Source organism: Anopheles funestus, chromosome 2RL (genome assembly GCF_943734845.2).
Source record: "Anopheles funestus chromosome 2RL, idAnoFuneDA-416_04, whole genome shotgun sequence".
NCBI classification, from domain to species: domain Eukaryota; kingdom Metazoa; phylum Arthropoda; class Insecta; order Diptera; family Culicidae; genus Anopheles; species Anopheles funestus.
Genome location: NC_064598.1, coordinates 101,530,071 through 101,554,815, shown reverse-complemented (window position 1 = coordinate 101,554,815; position 24,745 = coordinate 101,530,071). Strand labels below are relative to the sequence as shown.

The 24,745-nt window shown below is 39.0% G+C and overlaps 2 protein-coding genes across 2 annotated transcripts in view; both read right to left on the bottom strand.

Annotated features, from left to right (window-relative positions):
- The window catches only part of LOC125762340 (CD109 antigen), a 31,229-nt gene extending 7,949 nt beyond the window's left edge, over positions 1-23,280 (bottom strand). Inside the window, exon 1 of the mRNA XM_049424296.1 lies at positions 21,899-23,280. The gene's annotated coding sequence lies outside the window, so the exon portion shown is untranslated. The remainder of the gene's footprint in view (positions 1-21,898) is intronic.
- A 68-nt stretch (positions 23,281-23,348) lies between these two features.
- The window catches only part of LOC125762342 (uncharacterized), a 61,972-nt gene continuing 60,575 nt past the window's right edge, over positions 23,349-24,745 (bottom strand). Inside the window, exon 10 of the mRNA XM_049424307.1 lies at positions 23,349-24,690. Coding sequence (XP_049280264.1) covers positions 24,672-24,690 — 19 coding nt within the window. The 3' untranslated portion in view covers positions 23,349-24,671. The remainder of the gene's footprint in view (positions 24,691-24,745) is intronic.

The window sequence follows — 24,745 nt, the reverse complement described above, 5'->3', positions numbered from 1 at the left end:
GACAGTCACACATGTTGCGTTCACGTCTAACTGTTTGAGCCACCATTTCAAAGAGACAGCGAATAAATGACCATGCGAAACAGGGGTGATGCATTGTGCATCTTGATGGTGGCACCGGATATATCATGCCTGTCTGTGTTCTAATGCCCTTTAGGTTAAAACATAGTGGGTTGAAGCAATTTATAAATAGGGTAGTAGTCGTGGGACAAACAGCTCATCATTTCACGCAACCAGTTTAGGAGCTCAGAATAGACAGTTCTGACATCATGTAGAGTGGAAGCACAACTTCTTTAGAGCTAGATTGTGTTACACATTGGTAGCAGACATGTTCCTTTACTCGAGAAATCAGAATACTATCCAAGACCTCAAGGTACTATTCCAAAATATGAATAATTTTCCTAGAATAAGAGATGACTAGAGCAACTACAAAATTCTACACACGAATTATGTCTCACCCTTGAGAAGTAACATCATTTGTCATTTTTAATAAACTCCTTATGTGTTTTCATCGTGAACGACAACCATCGAGAATTAATCAATCATGTCTCATACCAAGAAGTATGTACATCAAGGACTTGATTGGAAGAAAGTGATTATCATCCATAGACCGTGCGACTTTGGAAAGTATCACACTCTCCTTCAAGCATGACAATACAAGCCAGAGTAGTATTACAAACTTTTATTCATAAAAAAAACATTTAAGTGAACCCTTTACATTCCGTCAAACGCTAGTCGATTTTTTGCTTATCTTTCGACCGTTATTGCGCACTGCGCGGATCATTAATCTTTGGGCGCGTCCGCGAATGAGGCATAAATTAGATTGAGAAAAAGTGTTACACCAAACAAGATGATGAACCTTTGCAGGGAGACAGGCACTAGTAGCAACATCGCATAATAATATCTTCATCTCGGGCAGCATTAATATAGATCGTTTATCATGGCGCCAAACATAAACGATGTTCTCCGCTGATCCGGCGCCTTTAAATATGCGGTTGGAAGTAAAATTGGGTACATTGTGTGAGGAAAAGTTTAACCGAAATTCATGAGTGCGTACACACTTTAGACTCTTTTCAAACACCGCACAGCATAAACAGAAATGAACACTTTAATTTAAATCGGTCATTAACTCGGTGGAAACTTACCACCCGTCCATTTCAATTGCCGAAGTATGCCCACAATTTTCAAAGGCACAGTCAGTGCACCATTTGCCGTGATTTGAACCGTATCGAAAAGAACGATCTAATTGTTGAACTAATAGAATTTCTCTTTCATTCTCGCCTTGCAACATCACCGTCGGTATGTGAATTTCCTCCATAAAAAATGAAAGCCGGCCGGTCGGCTTCTGGATGAAAGAATCGATAAAATTCCTTATACAATGGCATCATTGAAGGTCAAACAGATTCACGCAAGAAGCGAATGGTAAAAGGGGATTATAAAGGTTGAGATGGTTTTACACAGTGAATGATGGTGTGCCACTTTATTGGGGAAAGTGATTGGAACTGTCATCCACGTTACACGTAACAGAAAGGCGACACATTATTTCACGCTGTGTTTCAATTTGTTAGGGAAACAAAAGGGTAAGCTTAAGGGATGTATAGTTCAACTTACATTAACTTTCTTCCCTGTGACACTTGTCGTGTCCTTTGAAGGAATAATGTCCAAATGACGGATTATCAATAGCATTTAAACCTAAAAACGGAGAATATATCTGAGATCCTTTCCTTTTATTGTCCTAATAAAACTGTTTAACATGTCTGAAACATATTTTTAAATACTCGTGTATCTTTGTGCCATTTTGAATAACACTTTTCCCGTCATTCTGAATGCCTTTTGTTCAGCAACAATTTAACCGTCCATGACCGTGAACTACATGCGATTTCAGCGACCAAACAATGATTCATGTAGACCACAATTTCGTGATCTCATGTCAATGCTTGTACTCTTTTCTGTACGTTTCACTCATATTCCACCACCCTATGTCAGCCTTTGAATGGAGGGCTCAAACAATTAAATGTTGCCGCTGTCGCAGTAGCCCCATTGCGACCACGTGCACAACGCAGCGCCGCTATTCATTTCTATCATATATTTTTCAGGGGGTGAATACGATGGGATATATGACCACAAAACTAATCGCCGCATTAAAACTCGGAAACGGGAAAAAACGAAAAATGAATATCAATGATTGAATGGAGTAGCTCGCGTGTTGTGTATGGAGAATGATTTCTTGACATTGAATAGTTGGCGCTCTAATTTCCTCATCACACATGACATACATGCGTTGCGATCACTGATATGAAGCTTTATAATTTATAATTAAGTTTATCCAAAACTATTTATTCCTTTGAGTTAATAATAATCACACAGGAAACAGAAATATTATCCACCACACGCGTTTGTCCCTTACAGGGTGGTCTTATTTCTAGCTTTCTCTTGATCCCATCGATCGACTCTTCTTATCCAATTACAATAAGATCACAGTTTTGCGGTTGTTGTTGTGTAACATAATCTGCCTGTCTGGAGCGCAAGTACTTGAACCGCGAGTGGCGAAAGAATTTTTGTTTGCTCCTATATTCTTTAAGCTTGAAGAAGAAACGGAGCAAGAAAAATGAAGATAGATTGGAAGGAAAATGTGTACATTGGATTTGGAAAATATTCTACTTGAAACTGATCGCCGTTGAACGAAAAATTCGAAACAGCATTTCTCGTGCCTTGTGTCGATGACTGACAGAAGAAATAAGAATCTTTCAAGTCTGAAGGAAACATAAGCACTTTTTCTGATTTCTCTATTGAATCTTTGTTCGGTTTGAAATGAAAGTAGTAGAAACACTTCCACTCAAGTCTACAATATCATGACGTTGTCCAGAACCCTTAGTTCACTGCCTTCGAATTGCTCCATATTTACCACTTTCATTAGAGTAAACATATAACAACACGTGCCCACAGGCTATTTTGAAAGAAGATCAGTACTGTGCTTTGAAAAATCATAGTTTAAGGAGTTTGCCTTCAAATGATGATAGGAATTATTCGCAAGCAACTTAGATTATTTCTCACATGACTTTTGGAAAAAAAATATGTTCTGCAATATCTTTCTCATCTTCATATTCCTGTAAGACTAGCGCAACATACCGGGAACTATGCATCTGTAAACACTTCCAGCTGCAACGGAAGAGTTAAGTAATTTTCTCGAGCAGATGTGTTTGTGTTAAGCCGTTTTTTGAACCCAACAATCTTCACCACTCGCTTCAAATATTAGTCAAAACATGAGGCAATCACGTGAAGGAATCTGGCAAGGGAAAATTTTAACCACGCGCCACACACAACGTGCATCTGGAGATGGATGAGTAGATGGCGATACCCACACGCGCGTTGGGGTCATATTGTTGCAATAAATATTAGCTTTGTTTTCTGGGCGAAATATTTCAACTTCTCGCAGTTGGAGTACGAATCTCAATGTATCGGTGTACATTCCCATCCCAAATGAGGAACATGATCGTTTCCGATCGCAAGAGGAACCCACGGGCATTCCAACAGCTGCACCACTAGCATCATCCGTCAAAAAAAAACGGTGGCAACAATCTTGCACTTATCCATATCCTCTGCCATGTGCCTTGTGTTTGATGAATTCGAGTGAAAAATGGACAGGAAAAATTTATCACCCAGACAGGCAGAAAGGCACGTGCCGATGACCACAAGAAGTTGGAAAAACCGAGTGGTATCTCGCTGGAAAACGAACAACCAAACGGAAAAGATATCTCTAATGTTCTTCTAAAAATAAGAACTGCATATTCCTCAACCCATCTGCAAGAAAGATTCGTTCCCTTCTTCTGGAGGAAAAAGAAACTGAGACCAACCGTCGATCCCTCGACATTTCCATCCAACCACTAGCGGCTGCAACCGCGGGAGTGGTTTTAAAGGAAAATAATTTACAACGATAACATAAACACAACCGGACCAACTAACCGACCAACTTGCCTGCTATTGGGTTGGAAGCCTAGAGAAAGATTGATCTCTGATGAACCCTTTTTAGTCTTCCTCTTTTCCTATTCTTTCCTAGTTTCGTCGAGAGTGGAGATCACACTTTGCTTTATATACTCAAGATCGGAAATTGGTTCCTTCTTTTTTCTGATGTCCATCAACGATGCACTTTTACACATCAACCTACAGCTTTTCTCTAACAGTTTTCATTGCTTACATCTTTTGACATGATTTGGATCGTTATTTATCAACTAGAGGTGGTGTAATATGTTGTTTCTTCAAAGCGGAAAAAGAAAGAGATGTTCCCAGGCTGCTTTAGGTGTGAAATTTATCTACCATTAGGGAAACTTCGGTCTATTAAGAAGCTTAATAAAATAATCCAATAGTGCGCTTGATTGTTGACGATCTTATATATGATTAATTAAAAAAATGTTTATGTGACTTTTAAGCGTATAGATTAATGTAGTAAAGAATATATAAAGAAACCAAACAATTTTCCATTAAAATTATATCCATCCAGCTGCTACACTTAGCCTATTCCTGGCATTTTGAACTATTTATTTTCCCGGGAACCTATAATAAATCATACTACCACAAAAAACAAATACTTTTTGCCCCATAAAAATATCGCTCATGACCTACAAAACAACAGAAAGGGCAACCAGGCTGGTGGGGGAAACACTTGAACTGCTACTTGTGACCCGCATATGAAACAGAAAGAGTTTTCGTTTCTTTCCCTTTACCAATATCAAGAACAGATCTACACCAAATTTGGGGTAGAATGCGTGGTTGCGTCTAGAGAAGTACGTGAAAAGTCATCTTGGGATTTTCACGATTGCCTGTTTCAGATGATATAAATCATTACTCGGTATCCTTGTATACAGAAGCGTGAAGAAGCGAGGCGACGAGAAGTCAGTTCAATGTCCTTTCATTTTGTCCCTGTTGTTGTGTTTAGACAAATTCTTTAACAAACAAAAACGGCAATGAAAATCATTTTCCTTCACTAACTTCTCCATACTTCTCCTGCAATAACGACCCTCTCACGACAAAAAATTCTGTTTGAAGTTCCCGTTATCTTCATCACCGTAGGAACGTGACTACTTTTCAAAGATGGAAAAACCGATCTTGCCGATAGAGATAGAGAGAAAGAGAGAAAAACGAACCGATAAAGGCGGAAAGTGGTTTATGTTTTCCTAGTTCGTAGACCGAGGGTTTAAATGAACATTTCCTCCACTTGTTTTCAACTTACAATTGGCGCGCTTCTGCCATTCGCAGTTAGTATGCTACCATGCTACCACCGTAAAATTTAATTAAAACGCTATTCCCTGTCCCTAGAACGGACAAGTTTAACCTGAAAGAAGCAGTTAAGCTTCAGTTTGACGCGGTTGGCGTAAAAATCGATTGGAGAAAAACACACTCAATTAGTTTGGGGCTTTGGGAAGAGATTTTTGCACCAAATCAGTGGCAAAAATATGGGAGAGAATGTTAAGGAGGGAATTTAATGAAAATATTCATGTTTAATGACTAAAAACACGAAGGCCGGCTCAATAATGAATGTGGTGAACGGCGCCGGTTCCACACGACAGGACCAGGTTTCAAATCCTATGCAAAGACTTACTATTCTGCTACGTGGTAAAAATAAATCAAGTAAGTCTGCAATGGCCACCTGATAAGAAGTAATGCTGCGTTAAACTGTGTTAAAGCCGACCAAAAACGTTCTCTTTTCCTTAATATTCCAATGGGATTAGGGAGATGTGTTAAAAGTGTTTTATATTTTACCCTCCCCCGTAATGAACCGGCATTTCAATATGGTTGTGGCAGCAAAAAATGCCGCCAGCCGGGAGCAAACTAAAAAAAAAATGTTGAGCACGCTCTTGAAATTGCAAAGTCAATTTTCTAACCATTTTTGAAGCAGCTACTTCAACCTTAAACCATCAAAATATCGACCCAGGAAAATGAGCGTAAGGTGGAAAAACACTCCAATCGACCGTCATTACATTTTAGCAATATTTCCTTGACGCCTTTCGGGCCTTCATAATTAATGGTGGCCTGCTGTTGCAAATTTATCTACCACCATCAGCGTGTGTGTTGTATGAATATGAACAATCTTCTCCCTATTTTCAATTTCAAAGGCACACCACAACGGCGACAGATCTCCTTGAAGGCACATAGTGCCAACGAGGGTGATATGTTTTAAATCGGCCTAAAACGAAAGGGAAAATGTGAATTAACGTTTTTCGGGCAACAAATTAACATTAAGGGAGGAAACTTTCTCCGCTAAATCTCCGCTTTACAAACACCGGCGTTTTCAGTGAGAGAGCTTAAAGATCGCATGCGTTTGGTGACTTTTCTCTGCCCTGCATCACGCTACACAAAAGCGTGTGTCTTCCTGTGATTAAATAGCCGATACGCATCCCTCCTTCTTTGACCGGCATTTTCTGACGTAAGGAATTTTCATCAAACAATACATCTCCTTTCGTCCACTTTTCCACAGTTGTTACAGTAGCAGTAGTGTAGTGGTGATTCCCTTTATCACGCCCTTTCCCCTGCTTTCCAGCAACAAATCTAATCATCACTCGCACAAATCGTGGAAATTAGATTATAAGCCAGAATGCGTCGAAGGGAAATATTGGCAAAAACAGAGGGTAAAGATGTTGAATTTTCCTTCCCCTTTTTCAGGGTTCGCTGAATCTACTTTCCCCTAGGTAAGGTTCGGTTGTCGGGTGTCCTGCGAAATTGCGGTTCCAATCGTTCTCACTTCGCCGGCAGCAGCAGGAGATTGCCGCACACCATAAGAGCACTACCACAGAGGGATGGTTTTTGACACACTTTCTGATTATAGGAGAAATTGTGGCCTAAAGCGATGTATAAAACACATAGCATGATGGAATCGTAAAGAGTACTTGAAACTGTACTTCTTTTCTGTTGCACAAGCAGGACATGAACCATCTGACACAATCGCAAGTGAATGTGTGTTGGGAGCAATTTAAACCTGCAGTAGAAATAATGTGTGTAAACGTAGAGAAAGACACATGTTTTTCCAAAATTTTCCAAAAAAAAACAAAGGCTATAGCCTTAGGAAATTTTCAAGTTTTTAGAATTTTTTTTATTTTTTTATTATTTTTTATTATTTTTTTTATTAAAGCATTATTTAAGTGAAAAGAAACCTATTTAAACCAATTGGCGTTAAAATAAATCAATTTCATTTTTTTTACAAAATTGCCCAAAAAAACCTAAGGGGTAAGCCTTATGAAATTTTCAAGTGGAAATTTTTTTTGAAATTTTTTTCTGATTTTTTATTCTTTTTTTAATTTAAAGCATTATTTGAGTGAAAAGAAACACATTGCAACAAATTCCCATCAAAATATATCACATTTAAAAATTTTGCTACATTGCTCAAAAATGAGGAAAATTTTACATTTTCTCAAACAGGGTATGGAACTTGGTTCCTCGAATAACTTCTGGCACGGACATCTGAGGGCATGGCCGTCCAAGAAAAAAATGTAGCCATTGATGCCATCTATCGACCACAGGTTAAAGATTGGCGATCCGTTGGATACCGATCGAGTTATAGGCAAAAGTTGGTGCAAAAATGAGGAAAATTTTACATTTTCTCAAACAGCGTAAGGAACTTGGTTTCTCGAATAACTCCTGGCACAGTCATCTGAGGGCATGGCCGTCCACGAAGAAAATGTAGCCATTGGTGCCATCTATCGACCACAGGTTAAAGATTGGCGATCCGTTGGATACCGACCGAGTTATAGGCAAAACTTGGTGCAAAAATGAGCATTATGAAATTTTCAAATTTTTAAATTTTTTTTTATTCTTTTATTATTTTTTATTTTTTTATTTAAAGCATTATTTGAGTGAAAACAAACGTATTTCAACCAATTCTACAACCGACGAAAGAAAATAAGTAAAGTATGACAATATTATAAGACATGCATATTGAACTCTACAAGCGCCCAACATTTCGGGGCCCCCCGTGGCCGCTTAGTTTGCGTAGTGGATGATCACATCTCTAGTTTTTACGCAAAGCCACACAAAATAAACAGTATTTCCTGTTTAGAAGAAGAATGCAAGGAAATGAAACATTATAAATTTACACATGATTGATGACAAAAATCACAAATTGATGATCAACCTATGCGTGTTGAGCCGCATTCTGCAGGTTCATTCGCTATTTGATTCAAAAATTTCGACTATGTCTAAACGCTGCCTAATTCATCCATCCGTGAACACGACAACTACAACAATTAGCAATTTTACGTAATTATTCTAGTGCTGGATAAAATCAAACATGTACGATACCGCACCCAACAAGTTCACATGTTGAAAAGCATATTCTCACAAACGGTACAGCCACCACAAACCAACCATGTTTGAAAAAGAACGAACTGATACAGTGTCTCCGGGGTCGGGAGAATAGACACGCTAATTACTGGAGAACCTCCTATTCCCTTATCGTTATGTACCCGATATTATGCTGCACACACGTTTTACAGGAACAACGATCGTAATGTGTTTAAATAATGGATGCTAAATGAACCGTACCACTCGCAGCGGTGGTGTAGGTTTTTATTTTCTTCAAACCACGACTCATAATTCATAACGCTCTCTTCCTTTCTCTTCGCAGCTACATACCGACAAAAACATGTGGGGGGTTATTGTTTTATTGGACCGTTGGAAAAATATGATCGTTAATTTTATAGGCAAACCTCCATCAGTTGCGTTACGGAACCTGTTCCCTATTCCCTTCGAAACAAGTAAACCTCCTGGCAGTGGGAAAATGAAAGATTATAGGCAAGTTCTATCAAAAGCCAACTAGCCAACGGAGATGAATCCGATACTATTCGTTTTTCCTATCGGAAAAGTGATCCTTTCTAAACCACATGTGTGTGTAGATTTTTTTTCAGCACATCCGGAAAGGAAATGAAATATTTTACGATCGAAGCATTTCTATTTCTCGGGGTGCAGCGATGAGTACATCCAATTGCCAACTGTCGCGTATTGTTCCTTTCCATTGATGAAACAGTTGGACTTGCATCAGGGATCATTTACACCATCATGAAGAAGGCACAAGTGAAATAGAATATACACTAAAGAGCTACAAAAATATTGCTTGGTAAGCACGGGTTCACGCTCAAATTTAATTACAAGTCAAAATGGAACCCCATTTTTATGTATCATGAAAGGGAAATAAATTTTCACATGCATGATGGAGGCGCTTGCTGCCCTAGAAGTCTTTAGTTTATTCATGTTCGTCCATTTCCCTAGAAGGAAAAAAGACCAATTTGGAAAACTGCGGTGAATTACTGTCAAAAGTGGCGGATTTGAAAAAAATTTGAAATGTTTTGAAGAGTAGAAGAAGAAATGGAATTAAAGTTTAAAAATAATTAAAATTTATAGAAAATATGAAGGTGGATCAAATGATCATTATCGTCGTTCAGATGAGTTGATATTCCAACAGAAGTTTTAAATCCCAAAGATCTTGCCGAAAAAGGTAAAGAGAAAAGTCAGGGACGTAGTGTCAGGAAAATTGTAGACCCAAAAAGAAATAAATTTAGGGTACATAGAGACAAAACGATTTGTCGCACGCGTCCTTTTCCAATTCAACTTTTTTGTGTCCTCAATTTTCCACCCCGTCCATTCGTCTGTCGTCGTGTTCATTAGTGTTTTCCTCATTGAGATAAATATACACACAATCTTCTCAGAGCAGATACACAACACGACATTACACCCGGTCCCGCCACCCGGAAGACGTATCTTCTTTCCATTCCCCGGGCTTCTAACCACAATAATGCCGATGGTGGTGGTTTGTTTGTTTTGACGTTTTTTCTATGTTCCTAAAATTACTTTACCCATGTCCTATCGTGCGCTGCACAAATGCATTCAATGCACCAGAGCTGTGCGATGACAATGTGCATCGGGAAACATTTTCTTCTCCACCGAAGTGGACCACCCTCTCTCCGCGCACGTGCCCCTATATTCTAGGGGTTTCGAACACGAAAGAATTTGTTGACAGCATGTACAGACGTAGCAACGTCCTTCTATTTCCTACCCCGCGATAACCGCCATCGTAAACTGTCCGGAATTATTCCAGGGTACAATGCCGACAGCACACTTCTACCACTCGTCAATAGATAGACGACGCCTCCGCCGCCACGTACTGCAGAGGAACATATTAAATTACCATTAGGAAAAACGCATCTTTGGAAAGGTCGAAAGGAAAAGGTTTACTTTGTGACCGCAGAGAGCACATATACAACACACAATGGACCGCCGCTTGTGGTCTTCTTGCACCGCTATCCACAACATCCAAACGCACCTTTTGTTGGGGGCTTTCAAACCTTGCGCAGAAAGATGTACGAACTGTGTGACGACATTGGTAAGCGAAACACGAGGAAAAAAAGGAATATAAATCGAATAGTAAGTGGATCGACTTTAGTATGGCTGAAGGAAAAGCGATCTCTTAACAAACAAAAACGTAAACGGTTGACAGATCTGTGTTCTAAGAAGTAATGAGCATAAAACCAAATGCAACCAACGAGGTACGGGTTTGAAAAATGTCATCGTCTACCCGTTCGTTTCGGTCATTAAATACAAATTTGTTAGGTAATTTGTCAAAATGGTTCTACAAGCAAACTGCGCAGATTGTCCACGGATTGTGGACAGCTTCCAACATTTGAGACATTGTTTTGTTCCTAATTTGAGAAATGAAAATAGAGTTTTAATGTCAACACTACTCAACTCAACTTAATTGGAAAGCAATATTTTATGAGTTACAAAACAATATAAGAGATCAATCGTTGTTCGAGAGTTCCAGATAGTTTAGAAAATAAGAAGCTGGAACACTCAAGATGGGACACGTGCCATCTAGCAGTACTTATCCCTTGCTTTGAGATAGGTCCCTCTTCAAAGACAATTCCAACACCACAATGATCATCAACAAGACAATTCGATTACGGAACATTTGTCTTGAGTAGCTAATAAATTGTATTCATTACCTGTCCCAATTACTTCCGGCGTACAACAAGAAGCAACATTCGATCAGCAATGTTAACTTGCGTCCTATTTGTTCTTCACAGTTTCTTCCCTTTCTCTAGCGTAGACAAACAACTGAACATGAAACAGGAGCATCATCGCTAACCTTCTCTACAAACAGTTTTTTCCTATCCTTCCTGCTACGGGAAATTCATCTCTTATCGTAATTCGGCACGGCCAGATCCCAGTAGTTCACTGTGTTATTTTTTTTCATACGTGTCTGTTTGCCAATCACAAACAACTCAACCGGTTTATGCTTCCCTTTCCTGAATGAAAACCAGGGAACGATAAAAAAACGCATCTCTGTAACCCCTTTTTCTTTACCAATCATTTCCGGGGACAAACGTTTGTTGTGTTTGCTCGTTTTCCTTCTCTCTTCCCACACGGATGTTAGTGGCGCGGCAGGATCAATCCGAAATGCAAACATAAAGAACCAACCTCACCACCAGCCGCACTCTAGTCAGCTTGGTCTGTATGTTTGTAATAGTGATGGTACCACGTTGTTTGTGAGGAATTTTGTCGCTCCTGTGTCACGTGTGTCCTTTTGTAAAGCCGGCCGCCAAATGGATAAAGCAAATAAAGTGCAGTTTTATAGGTCCCTTCGCTTCGTACGCAAAAGAGATGCTTCCATGCTCGTTGACACACTTGAGGGATTTAAGCATTGCGAAGTTATTGGTTAGAGAGGATATGTTGGTCGTCAGCGTAGATCACTCTTTAAGATAAAGCAATCTTTAAGCAATCTTAACGAACAATCTTTAGTGAAGGAGCATGTTGTTAACTGAATTACTTTGTCATAAGAATTGCATAACTTAAAGCTTTGACTTTAAAAAAAGCGATCTTTTTAAAGCGATCCCATCCGGACCGTCCCCCCGTAGCAAGGACTGACTATCCGGCTACGTGGTAAAAATAAGTCTAGTAAGCCAGAAATGGCCGGCGTGACCTGTAAGGTCGTTAAGCCAAGAAGAAGAAAGCTTTGACTCGTTTTTTATCTAAAATAAAGCATGTATATCCTGTCTAAAATATATTACAAAAAGTTTATTTTCTTAATTTATTTTACTTTAAAAATCCCCAATAAAAACCGTTAAATGTACATTATTGGTTCGAAGCTGTTGCTATTTAAAAATAACTGACCCAGCACCACTAAAGGAAGCGTTTTTTAAAAAGACCCCTTCGAGTAAGTATTTAAAGGTACAAATTCGACTCCTGTTACACTGACGGACAAGGGCAACATAAAAGCAGTAAGTCCGACATCAACCCTTGTGCTGCTCGATAGAGGAAGATAGATTGGGAGAAGGGCATAACCCATCTTTTTTTTTGCTATTAGCGGAGACACATATACACACAGCACACATTCCTCGTTTTCCACGCTACCATAAATCACTTGAAAACAATTGGATAAAAACATACATTTCAATCGCTTTCCAGCACCATCACCGTCGTACACTTCCCGTTGTACACATGTGATGAGATGAAAATGGAATGCCGGAAGGATTTTACGGTTAAAACCAGAGGATGGAAAAGTTTGGTTGAAAGTGAACAGAGCGGAAATCGAACCCATAAGGATCACACCCTCCCGGAGGTTTTCCATGCACTTCGGCAAGATACTGATTTATCGGGAATAGAACTTGAATTTCTACTCGCAATTGCGATCGGTTCCATATTGTGCGTGCGCCATGTGCAAAGAACCCTTCGCAATGTATGCGCACGCACCTTGGCTGATGTGTGTGTGTGTGTATCTCTCCACAAATGATTCCTTCATTTAGGGGGAAATAAAAACTGCTACAACTGGGGTGATCAGTGTACCGGATCTGATCGGAATAGAGGAAGAAAAAAAAAATGGAAAGTGCACACAGGACACCACTACAGGAGAGTGAAAAGCAAACTACACTTTATACAAATACAGAACACACGTGTGTTTTTTGTGTCCTTCACACAAATTTCCAAAGGAACCTAAAGGGATAAGTAGTTGTAAATGCAGCTCGACTCGAGTAGGGTGTTGCAGTTGGTGCAGTTAGATCGGAGTGGAATGATAAAGGTGAAACATAAAATTGCCCAAGGGAGGGAGAGTGGCACATACAGCTGCAACTATAAAGGGACCGGCCATTGCAGAATTTGTCGGTTGCAACGCCAGAAAGGACGAAACAGGACAACAATGCATAAACAGTATGGCGAACTATTTTGTTTTTGCAAAAGCAAAATAAACCCAATGAAGAAATTGCTCAAATTAGGCGAGAGAAAACAAATAAGAGAATACGCTACTTAACACATATTAGAGCTACTGCTTGACAGTTTGATTTTTAGAAGGGTGAAGAATGGTAGATGGAGCACTTATCGTTTATGTAAAAATAACTAAAACAAATATAATGTTTTTGATTATTGAACCATTCACAGCTTTTTTGGGATAATATTCTGGGACTTTTCTGATTGTTCTTTATTATGTCATACAAATAAAAAAAAACATGTATTCTTTCACGTGACACCTCGTTCCATTTTCCACGTGTATGCGGCAGCCGGCAACGTATCAAATTTCACTTCAGGTCGTTATAATTCAGTTATCAATCAAACACATCAACCGGGATACGCGTCAACTTACGCGTGTACACAGGACGAAGGCATGAGAAGGATGAAATGGAATATACATATAAAATTTAAAGAAAAGCCAGAATAAGCCATCTGGAACGAACTGGTCCAACATCTGCAAAAAGGATCATGGTGGAACATTGTCGAATTTTTATTCCGTTTTCATCTCCATCCTCAGCAGCAGGCAACGAGGGAATTTAGAAGCATGTGCCGGACACGTGCAATTTTGTGTTTTGAGGGTGGTGGTGGTGGTGGTTGTGTGAAAATCAAATCCTCCTGTACACATTAGCCTTACTCCTCACCACGAGGACAATGATCGGGGATGAGATGATGATGATGAAAATGGCATGAATAATCATTCGCATCAGCTGCTTCCGGCTAAGCCACCTCCTCGTTCTCTCGTTTTTACTATTTTTTTTCTCTTGGAATTAAAACTGTTTCAGATTGCAACGCGTGTACGTTGAGGTTCAAAGGGATCGGTTGAAATGGCGCAAAAATCTTTCCATTGCACACACGTGTTCTGATTTCTGATTTCCTTTCTGAAATCAGTGTAACAGAAGTCCACCGGACTTGAGTGTGTTCTGACCCAAATATTCCCCCCTGTGTTTCGTTTCACATATACCCTTACCCTGGGAATTGTTACACTTCTTTACCGAGGGATTAACGGAAGAAAAGTCAACCATCGATAAACCTTCACATCCTCTTCTGCAACGACTGGTGTTGCTTCACTTTCTGTTGCCCAATAATCTTTGCTTCCTGCTTTAGTACCTTCCACCCTATTTCCCCTAGGTAGGAGAACCATTAAATGCACCATAATGCGATTCCGATAATCTCCGTTTTGTGCAATCAGGCATGCAGAAGTTGTAGCAGCACCAGCGTCATGCATTCTTTATACTTATTTTTTGTTATTTTCCTACGTTCTGGTTCATATGTTTCGACGAAGCGATGGGATGCAGTATTGTGTCAACATAAGCTAACGATGTGTGTGTATTCTTCTTCTTTATTATCAGATTTATAGCATTAGAGCGCATTTGTTTATTTGCTCAACTGATTAACGGAAAAAAATACATTATCGAGAGAGATCCAAACAAGTAGCGGTGCTTTGTGCCTGATATATACCTCTAGTTTAATGTCACACATGTTATAACTTTTCCCCCAGTGTATAATTTTAGCATACATACACCTATAGAAAGCAACATATTAATAAATTGACTTTTCAAGTTAAGAATTTGTAACCAGTTCTTCGGTATTTTGCTTTGAAGTGGTTAAGCGCTATCATAAAAACAGCAACAACAGCGAGCACAACTGAAAACTAAGTAAACAAAATCTCATTACTCAAACAAGAACGTGAAAAAGGTAAATGAAAACACAAATAATTTCCCACGTCTGCTAAACAGAATAAGTAAACAGAGGAAACGTATGGTGGTTAAGTATGGTAATGAAATCCTTTTGAAGTGAAAATTTCATACGTGTATTTCGTTCTTTCATGATCACTCATACGATCGGTTGCAAAGTGCCAAACAATAAGAGGCACATAAAAAGCATAACCCAAAAAAACGTAATTAACGACAACCTCCAAGTGTGTGTATGTAAAAATAATAAACACCACTGAACTCAAAGGCTTTTAATGCAATCGCTTGCTAATGATAGTGTTTTATGACTAATCCCTCACACCAAATATGCTTCCAGCTTTGATCCTTGGCCACGCAAAACAATTGTGCTGAAGTCGATTCAATTACACAATTCCCCTTCAATAGGTTGTGAGCAATAAAAGTTTCAAATCACCATGCGGAACTATTATTTTAGAGGGTGGGTGAGTAAGACATTTCCCGTACCTGCTTCTTACGGTAGACCAAGCTAAAAGGTAAATAATGATTAAAATATCGAATGACCACAGGAGGTGTAGTTTTGGGCAGTTATGTTTAGCATAAAAAATCACCAATTCGTCTTCAAGGGACAGATAGAGAAAAAAAGGGTTCTGGTCCCCCGTTCTGTGGGCAAGTTTATATCGCACGCTTCAGCATGGTAGGTGACCACACAGTAACACATACGGTGTAAGATATGTATGTGTTTTCGTAAAAAAAGGATATGATTAGCGGAAAATGTTCAAACCAATTGCATAGCTTCAGGCGTTTTGTATTATAAATGTGAAAAATTGCACGTTGCAACAATTTTGTAAGCAAATTTCCCACCATTAGTTAGAAAAAAAAATTATCGTAACCTTGTTAACAGTTGATTTCGATCCTTAAATGATACAGCAGTGTATGCAGAAGAAAAATGAAGTAAAAAGCAAAAGTGTAGGTCCCTTTTACGATACAATTTGCAGCATAACGGCACGAAAAAAAAGGAATAATTGGTGGTCTTTCACAGACATGTGAGTTCATTGCATATTCTAGTGGGCTAATTTTTAAAAATAATACACTTTTCCCAGGTGCCTTTTTATAATGCTTCTATGTTTTTTGTTAGTTTTCGCTTCGTCATTAAACTAAAATACAACCACCTCTTACATCGTATGCAAAATAAAAGGCAAGGGCATTGTTCTACAGGAATTAAGGGGGAGGAAAATATATTTCTATACCTACGTCACCCTTTGACGAAAAAAAAACACAACTCCGGAGTACCACAAAAAGAGAAACAGCAAAAAGATAACCGTCAACTGCAGGCCCTTCACCTCTCTATCTGGCAATGAATGACGAGGCGTCTCGTCTGTGTGGACTGTCGCTGCACATAACTTCCCAATAAAATTATGTAGCATGCAATGGGGTGTAGCGCAAAAAAAGAATAGGATATCGCCAACAGACTTATCATTATTTGCCTAAAATCGTTCTGAATGTGGCGTTCCTTTATATCTCGTCAAATCTGTTTGTCTGACAGGTTCCCAGCGGCTAGAACGATCAGTCACGTTGCCTCCTTCTGCAATGGACTATTCCGACATTTAAATAGTACCTTCACCTGTATTCTTCACCTCATCCAATCCTCATCCCTATAGGGTTCAGTGGATGGGGCCATTGGCCATTGCCAATCGATTTTTTACTACCCACGTTTCGTGGGTGCGCTATGCCGCCACTGCCAGAAGGCGGCTAATCCCCTTATAATTCTTTGGCTTCCAACTATCGCTCTCCTGGTGGTGGGTGACGAGTGGCCGTCTTTTCCCGATCAGTTCCGGAAGTTATAACCTCTCCCTACACTTTTCAAAATCGACCAATTACCCAACGTTCGAGTCATGTGTGCACTATGTCGTCATAGTCTCCTCATGAATGTCTCAATCCGTGAGTCCTATGACCCCCCCCCCCCCCCCTACAGTCGAAACGGCAAGTCCTCTGCTACAGCTGCTGTCTCAGACAATGGGGGAACGGTGGGATTAACTCCACAGGGCCATCAGCATAAGGTAGAAGAGCGTTCTGAGACTAATCCCATTTTCGTTACTCGACAGCACATTTTTCTGGCCTATGATGCCATCGGTGTTGCACCTTCTAAAACAATGCATCGGAATATATATTCCTGCGGCAGAAAAGAATCGATGAGATCAATAACACGCATGATAGATCGCCCACTTTACAGTCAATTTAATATTCTCACCATGCGGTCTAACATACAGAAATCCGCCCCCTTTGGCAATAATGCTCATCAAAAAGGGGTTTGTTTCATGTGTTCTACCCCGTTCCGTAGAAACTCAATAGAGCAATAGAGCATGTTTTATTGGTTACGATACGCTCCAGTTTCTACTTCCAGTTGAAAAAAAAACCTTAATGCATATTTGAACTCTAACCCAAATGTAATACAGGGGAATATATTTGATCGCAGCAAAAAAAATAATTTGACATCTTTGAAAAATGAATTTGCACCTTTTGCAGGTATTCTTACTAATCTTAGGATAATCGACAAGCTCGTAAGGACAGCACATAACCTAAAATGGCAATGAAGCAGAAGAGTAACTTCAGGCTTCTGGTTCCGGTTGCATCGTATTTCTTTACTTGAACCAAGGATTCGTCTTTCTTGGAACACACTTAAACACAATAGAGACGATGGCTTTATTGGAAGCTCGTCCGTCTCTAATGGAGATAGTAATTAGGCAGTTGTAATTGTACACCACTCCAAATGTAATGCCCTTTCTTTAAGGTAACCTGGTGTAAAGCACGAGAAAATGGAAGGTAATTTTTTGTTCCATTTTTGAGTTTTTGAATTGTGCCTTGCTTCAAGAAGCCACTCAGGACGCATAACTCAGGTAAATATGTCTACAAGGTAGACTGTAGACGGTAGATTGTGGATTATGCTAAGTTGAATAAGCTGTTTGAGTTAAAGCTATCATTTATTTACAACTGTCACACCATTTTTTGATTTTTTTTCTTAGATCTTTTACTAACTTCAGAATCTCAAACTTGCCACACATATAGGATAGTTAATTGTTGATTCGAGGGTTCAAATGAGATTTGATCTACGACCTTCGAGGTGGTGTTAGACCGTATGCTATTTAAAGCACGATTCTTTGAATAGCTTAATTGACGAAACAGCATACTAAAACGTTTGGAATTTTATACAACGCAACCTCTCAGATCCGTCATTTGACCGCCACCACACATAATTTACTAAAACTTTCTCTTCCGTTGTAAAAAGGGAAAACATTCATTTGCGTGTAAGAAACACATTTGACTTGACCCTCGGTCAATACGGAAACACAAAAAAAATCAGTCTGACGTTGAAGACTCTTATCGGTTCATTATATCCTGTGTCCACCGACACGACGAACGGCCGAACCAGCATTATAGTATTTCCTATGCTCTTCGCTATTATGCATTTTGTTTATTTGATTAAAACTGAACTCCAGCGAGATCAAACCGTGATAAGTACAATTAGCGAACGTTGGTTTTATGAAGTGAAAAATGACAAACAGTGGGGGTAATGGGAATGGTGGTTTTGAATTCTATTTGTACGATAAATAACTGCCTTTAACCATACCACATCCTTTGTTGCATATCCGATTTTTAAAGGAAGTTTTCTATGAAAAAATATGTCCCTTGTCATGATCCTTCCTTACAAAATCGCATGATATGACTCATAAATTAAATCTTTACGTTAAAAATTGTCTTTTTCCTTGCGTTACTTTTTGCGGTTTCCTTTAATGTGTTTTGTCATTCGTGATGTGTGATCAACGGTCATTTCTTACTAGGAAATGTTGTATTGTTAATGGAGAAAAAAAATCTCACACACATGCATTTTGCTAATGAGGCTATCGCTACCATAATTCGATGTAATCTATTCAATCCTGTCTAGAAACCGCATGACATACAATGATAGTGATGAGAATAAACGGTGCAATATTCTGCCTTGGGATAAGTTTGGATTCAATGGGGGTACTATCATAATTATAATGCACGAATCTCATTCCCTCTGTAAGGGACATTCGGCGATGATCACACAAACATCAAAAGGACCCTCTCTCGAAGGTGAGTTATGAGAATACGAAGAGAACCCAACACAAATAAAGCGTGGCGGCACTTTTGTTTCCGCATTAAAAACCATTGCGTTTGCATTTTTATTCAATTTCATTCGTCTCTAATAATTCTACATAAGCAGGAAAAGGAAGGCGAAAGGAAAAACATAATTGTCATCCTATTTCCGGCAGAACTGGTAACGCATAAATTGTCTGAATGCCAGGATAACAAATGAAAAAAATGCCCACAAATTTCCTTTCTTCCCCACACGCGTCTCTAACGGACATCACGCTGTAAGGATCTAATCAGTAGGAAGCAGACACGCTTGGCAGGACGAATTGGCTAAGTGTTAGTGGATAGGGTAAGGATTCTCTCGTTGGACACATAGCCTTGGTGTACCCCTGACCACACGGATACAACAGACGATAGTTGATATGTAGGTAGAAGAGAAAAGATATCCATAACGAAAACATCATCATCATACCTTTTGACCAGACTAATTGATTTTGTGTTAGAAACTATGCTAATAAATAAGCGAAAAAGAATTTATTTCTATTTTGAGAATAATTTATTAAGCTACACAAACGTCAATGTGGAACTTATATTCTTTAATAGGCACGGAATTATTCTCGTTTCTCGTCTTCTCAACATAACAGCCCCGAATTATATTGTATACATAAATCAAATCAAATCATGCTTCGCCACAAAAAATAAATCGATTCTATTTTTACATAATATGGTAGCATTAAATGTGCGTGTGCCCGCCTCCACAGGTGCTAATTTGTGTTCTCATTTTCATTTTCATGCCGCATTTTCATTTGAAGCACATTATTCCACATTCCACTTGTAGTATGGAAAATGTAAAATATTCAGTGAAATTTAAGGAGAAAAAAGACCCTTTAATTGTTTTCGTTCATTTATTAATTAAAAGTTTTTAAACCCATAGTTTTGCGCTAGCAAGTGTCTCAAAAACCTTGCGTGCCAAAGATGAAATAGTTATTAATGAAATACATTGTTGAATGGAAATTAACAATTATTGTTTTGCTCTCTCTTCAAGGCTAAAGTTTTCCCCGTTTAATGACACCCCAAAAATCGAAGACATAGCTGTCAAAAACGCCGGTTACCATGGTACCGGTGTGACTGTAAACAAGTGAACCGGCAAACGCAGCGAACGATTGCAGAGAAAAGCAATATGAACTCATTTTCCACGTGTTTGCTGTTGCGGAGTCTCTTATAAACTATTTCCCTTGTCAGTATAAAATGTACTTAACTATGTAAATAAGCAGTCGAATTTTATATTACTTTCTACTAAAACATTCTACAGACTTGAGGAAAGAAATTAAATTCCAACAAAATTCTTTAACCGCTAGGGGAAACGGTTTCTCCTGCTGGTGTTTCGCACCGCAACGGCAGGAGAGAACGATATTGAAAGATACAGTTGTGAAGATTTTTAATTTAAAGCATATTTGTCTTTCCTTTTGTAACATTTTTGCGTAACCGAAACTTTACGGTAGGAACATTGGTTGTGGATTGTAAACAGTTTCGCTACGCTACAATTAAATTCCTAATCGAGGGGAAAAACAAACATTTTCCCAGTGCTGTCGACCATCATGTACAGTCGTCACTTTTCAGCGGGGGGTTTTCTTTTAAATAATATTACATTGTGGAAATTTTACATGCCGGCCATTTCTGGCTTACTAGATTGATTTCTACCACGTTGCCGGATAGGCAGTCCTTGCTACGGGGCGACGGACTTGTCTAAGAAGTAATCTGTTGACAGGGCTATTCGAGTCACGTTCATAACTTTTCAAGCGACCCATATTATCATCATCCATTCCAACAAGAAATTCAATTCAATACAATACAAAGTGGTTGAGATACGTGATTAAATAAAAAAACGGGGTGCGTCGTGTTATTATTGTTTCAAATGACAGCATAAGATACTAACACTCATTAACCGGGTAAGCATAAACCCGGTCAACGCTATACACACACCTTGCAACGAGCGTGAGGTGCAGATCATGCTGTTTTACGCACAGCATCGTCGTGGATGTAGCTGTGTGAGTACGTCAAACACGGTTCGTCACTTGTATCGCATTGCGAACACCTTTCGCGCTTATGTATACGTGAAGTGAAGATCGCGATCACGAAACCCTTGATGTAGCGAATGAATCATAATTCGAAAATGCCTTTTGTCTTTATGATTGTTTAGTTTCGTTCAACATCGATCACAAACGATCAAGAATGTAACAAGGTAAGATGAAATCAGTTCTTCAAGTGATCGTTTTCAGACGAGACAACGATCAAAAACATCGCTTCTTCAGAAGTGTAACGCACACCAGCATAAAAGCAAACGGCGATCCACGCCCTTTTGGTGGTTTGGAGCGCGCAGCATAAATTTTTTGAATGCACGCTTTGGGATGATCTGTCGGCCATCAGCAACAGGTGTGTTGGTGCGAGAAGGAATGTACGCCAAGAGTGATGGAAAGATGACAGTATGAAAGAACAAGCGAAGAACGATCGGTATTTGTGAGAGTTACAAAATTTGAAATGGTAACGACAACTGTAAGTCGGGTTCGTTGCTTTTCGCTCAAATTTACAGGTGTAGTTCTTTGATAAGCCACCTCTTCTTTCGCACAACGGACACAGATAGGGTTGTTTGTGTTGGTTGGCGACAGTTCGTACAACATAACCACACTCTTTTTTATGCAAATTGTTTCTCGTGCATTATACGACTCTCTTAAGCTACGATAATAAAAATTACTAAATAAATATAAATTACTCCAGCGATCTCCACCGAAGAGCATACAACCTGAAACACCCCAGCGCACACACGCACACACTGAAAGCTTGAATTCTTCCCTTACCTGTTTCTCGATGTGGCTATAACGACGTTCGCGCCCACCCCGTGCAGGCTGCGAAAGGTACACCGTTCCGCGAACTTACACCAATACACAGAGCCAAACGCTTCCACACGACGCGATCGCCACGAGACCGTAATGGAGACAAGCGGCAACACCCAACTTTTTCCCAGCAATTGTGAAACTTTGCCACACTTCGGGACGAATAGATACGGCGTTATTTCACGTGAAGAGCGTGCAAAAACACTGCATATTGTGTGGCTATGCGCTTGTATCACTCCACTCGGATTAGGCGAAATTAGGTGAATAAACACTTTTTAGATTACACTGAAACTACTGCTTGTTAGACAGTGGGGCACACAAAATTAACTACCCTAATGGCGATGGACGGAAGAGAACAGCACACGAATGCTGCTCTTAATACAATTATCCAAGCGGTCAAAAGATCACGGCGCGCGTCATGGATGGTCACTTATTTCTGCTTTTGGGGCGTCGTCGCGTACACTCGGACATACTTACACTACGATACACATTGACACCCTTCTCCGAAATGGGTTAGATTTCACGAAAAGGACACTCCACGCTAACTTCGCATACAGCAAAACAGGTGCGAGTGTATATCCCAGAATAAAAGGCAATTTGTGGTGCAACCTATACACCACTCCACCCAACACTCACATACACTTCTCACTTACGTCCCGTCATAACGTTGCAAACAAGAAACACTTTAAACTCAGCTAAAAGAAAACCACGATCATCCTGTAGCAAACCCGTTCAAAGGACTCAGGAGCATGGATTAGCACACGTCCTGGTTGTACGGTAGCGCACCCTTGTTATGACAGCAACATACGTACATACGCACCGCTCAAAGGGTGAATCACGAATAGCACGATTCTCTGCAGCATAGATTGAAGAGAATTGGTTTCAACGGAAAAAGAGAGAGGAAAACATGAAGTCAGGGGTGAGCAACCGACTGGAGCTATACTGTTCCGTGTTGTTTACCAAATGAATTTTAATTATAAAATATTTTGTGTATTATCGTAGTTTCGGATTGTTTTATGCTTGTGATGCAGAATGTGTTTGTATTAATGAAACCAAACAGTAAACATTTTAAAATTAATATTGTACAAAAACCTTTTAGTTGTACACTTCTCCTCAAAAACAGGTCTCTCCTTGGAGAGAGTTTCGTTAAGTTAAGAACACTGAGCGAAAAATTCTAAATTCTCTCGCATTTGCGGCGGTTACGAAGTTAAGGGTCATCTACACGATTGCTGCTAATGTCTTTGATAAACGAAATTAACCAGTTGATAAAATTAATATACAACAATAAAAATTAATGTTCAAAATTTAGAAAGAAAGTGTTTAAACGTTTAAATATAATATAGGTTGAATGTCATCATGTTCATAGCGTTTGTTTGCTGCTTCAAACCGTTCATATTTTTAAAGGGGAAAAAACTAAGGAAACAAACGCATCGTTTGATTTATTTGTTCGCTAATTTTAGTAGTTTTACTTAGAAATAGTTTAACATTACCGTATTTACGATGTTATTAAAAAAATGCCCCAGAAAAGAGCGTGCGGTGTGTCACATTGCAGTTTTAATAAAGAACATTTGCTTGCCTTTTATTTTATTCCTCATCGTTATTTGCTTATCAAGTTCTGCTTTTTCACTGATTTGTTCACCAGGGGGAAGCGTTAACTATCCCCCGGAATAGAATTTCAGAAAGTTAATTTGGATTGATTTGAGTACCGACGTTTAAACAAACATATGCAAAAAGTATGTGTTCCCGCGCGTTTAGGTGGATGAATGTTTTTTTTTTTATATTCTTGTTACCTTCTGTTGTGACACAGCATTAACGATAATGTTTTAAGTAAAAGGTAAGTACTAATATAACCAAACTTGAAACGATAATTTAACTTTTTTGATTAAGTGTTATCGAAACTAATAAAAACGATTGAAAAAGTACAATTTTGAAAAAAAAGCTTACACTCCAAATCAGTGTGAAATGGAAAGGAAACAAAACCATCTGGATGGAAGTGTTCAACATGAACTGCTTGCGTGAATTAACGTGTTTCACTGTTACACTATCGTCTGGTTTTCTTTTCTTTTATTTGCTTGCTACACTATCTACTTATAAGAAATCGAGGTCTTTATGTAGATAATTTGCTAGAAAACGAATGCAGTTGAAGTTAAAAGTGGAGTAGAGATGATACTCTTGAAAAAAGTGTTGTGTATTCCTTTCTATGTTTCATTCTAAACTTTGTTCGATAAACTATTAGCTGTCTAAACGATTTTTAAGATCAACGATACTACAGTGCATTTATTGTTCCAACAGTATAGCATATTTGTTCCGATACGTTCACGCCATGCTTGTTTCAGCTAATGCCTTTAAAACGTTTTATCATTATAGCACACTATTTGTCAATTAAAGTGAAAGAGTTCACACTAGCAATTTGTAATGAAAATAGAAATCTAAAAAAGTGGACAAAACATACAAAATATATCTCCATTTGAAATAACAGCATTGATCGTGTGGCATAATAATTTTCTTTGTTAATTAAAAGAAAAGAAATTAAGTACGTTTTTCACAAACGAGCGGATAGTTGATATGCTGTCACCCTTCTTACTTGCAGCACTTCGGGGTAAGCGAGGAAGGTTGGTGGAGTTGGTCGTTGCAGGTCACGTGACATGCGAATGAAATTTTGCTTCTTTTTATTTGGGTGGTTTTTAGCTTATGTACAGTTTTATGTGGTCCAGGTATCGTTTCCCAGTGGTGAGCATCACTTCTTTAGTTTTTCCCTGCAATAACAAAGATGCGAAAAGTAACAGAAAGAAAGGAAAAACAAAACATTAT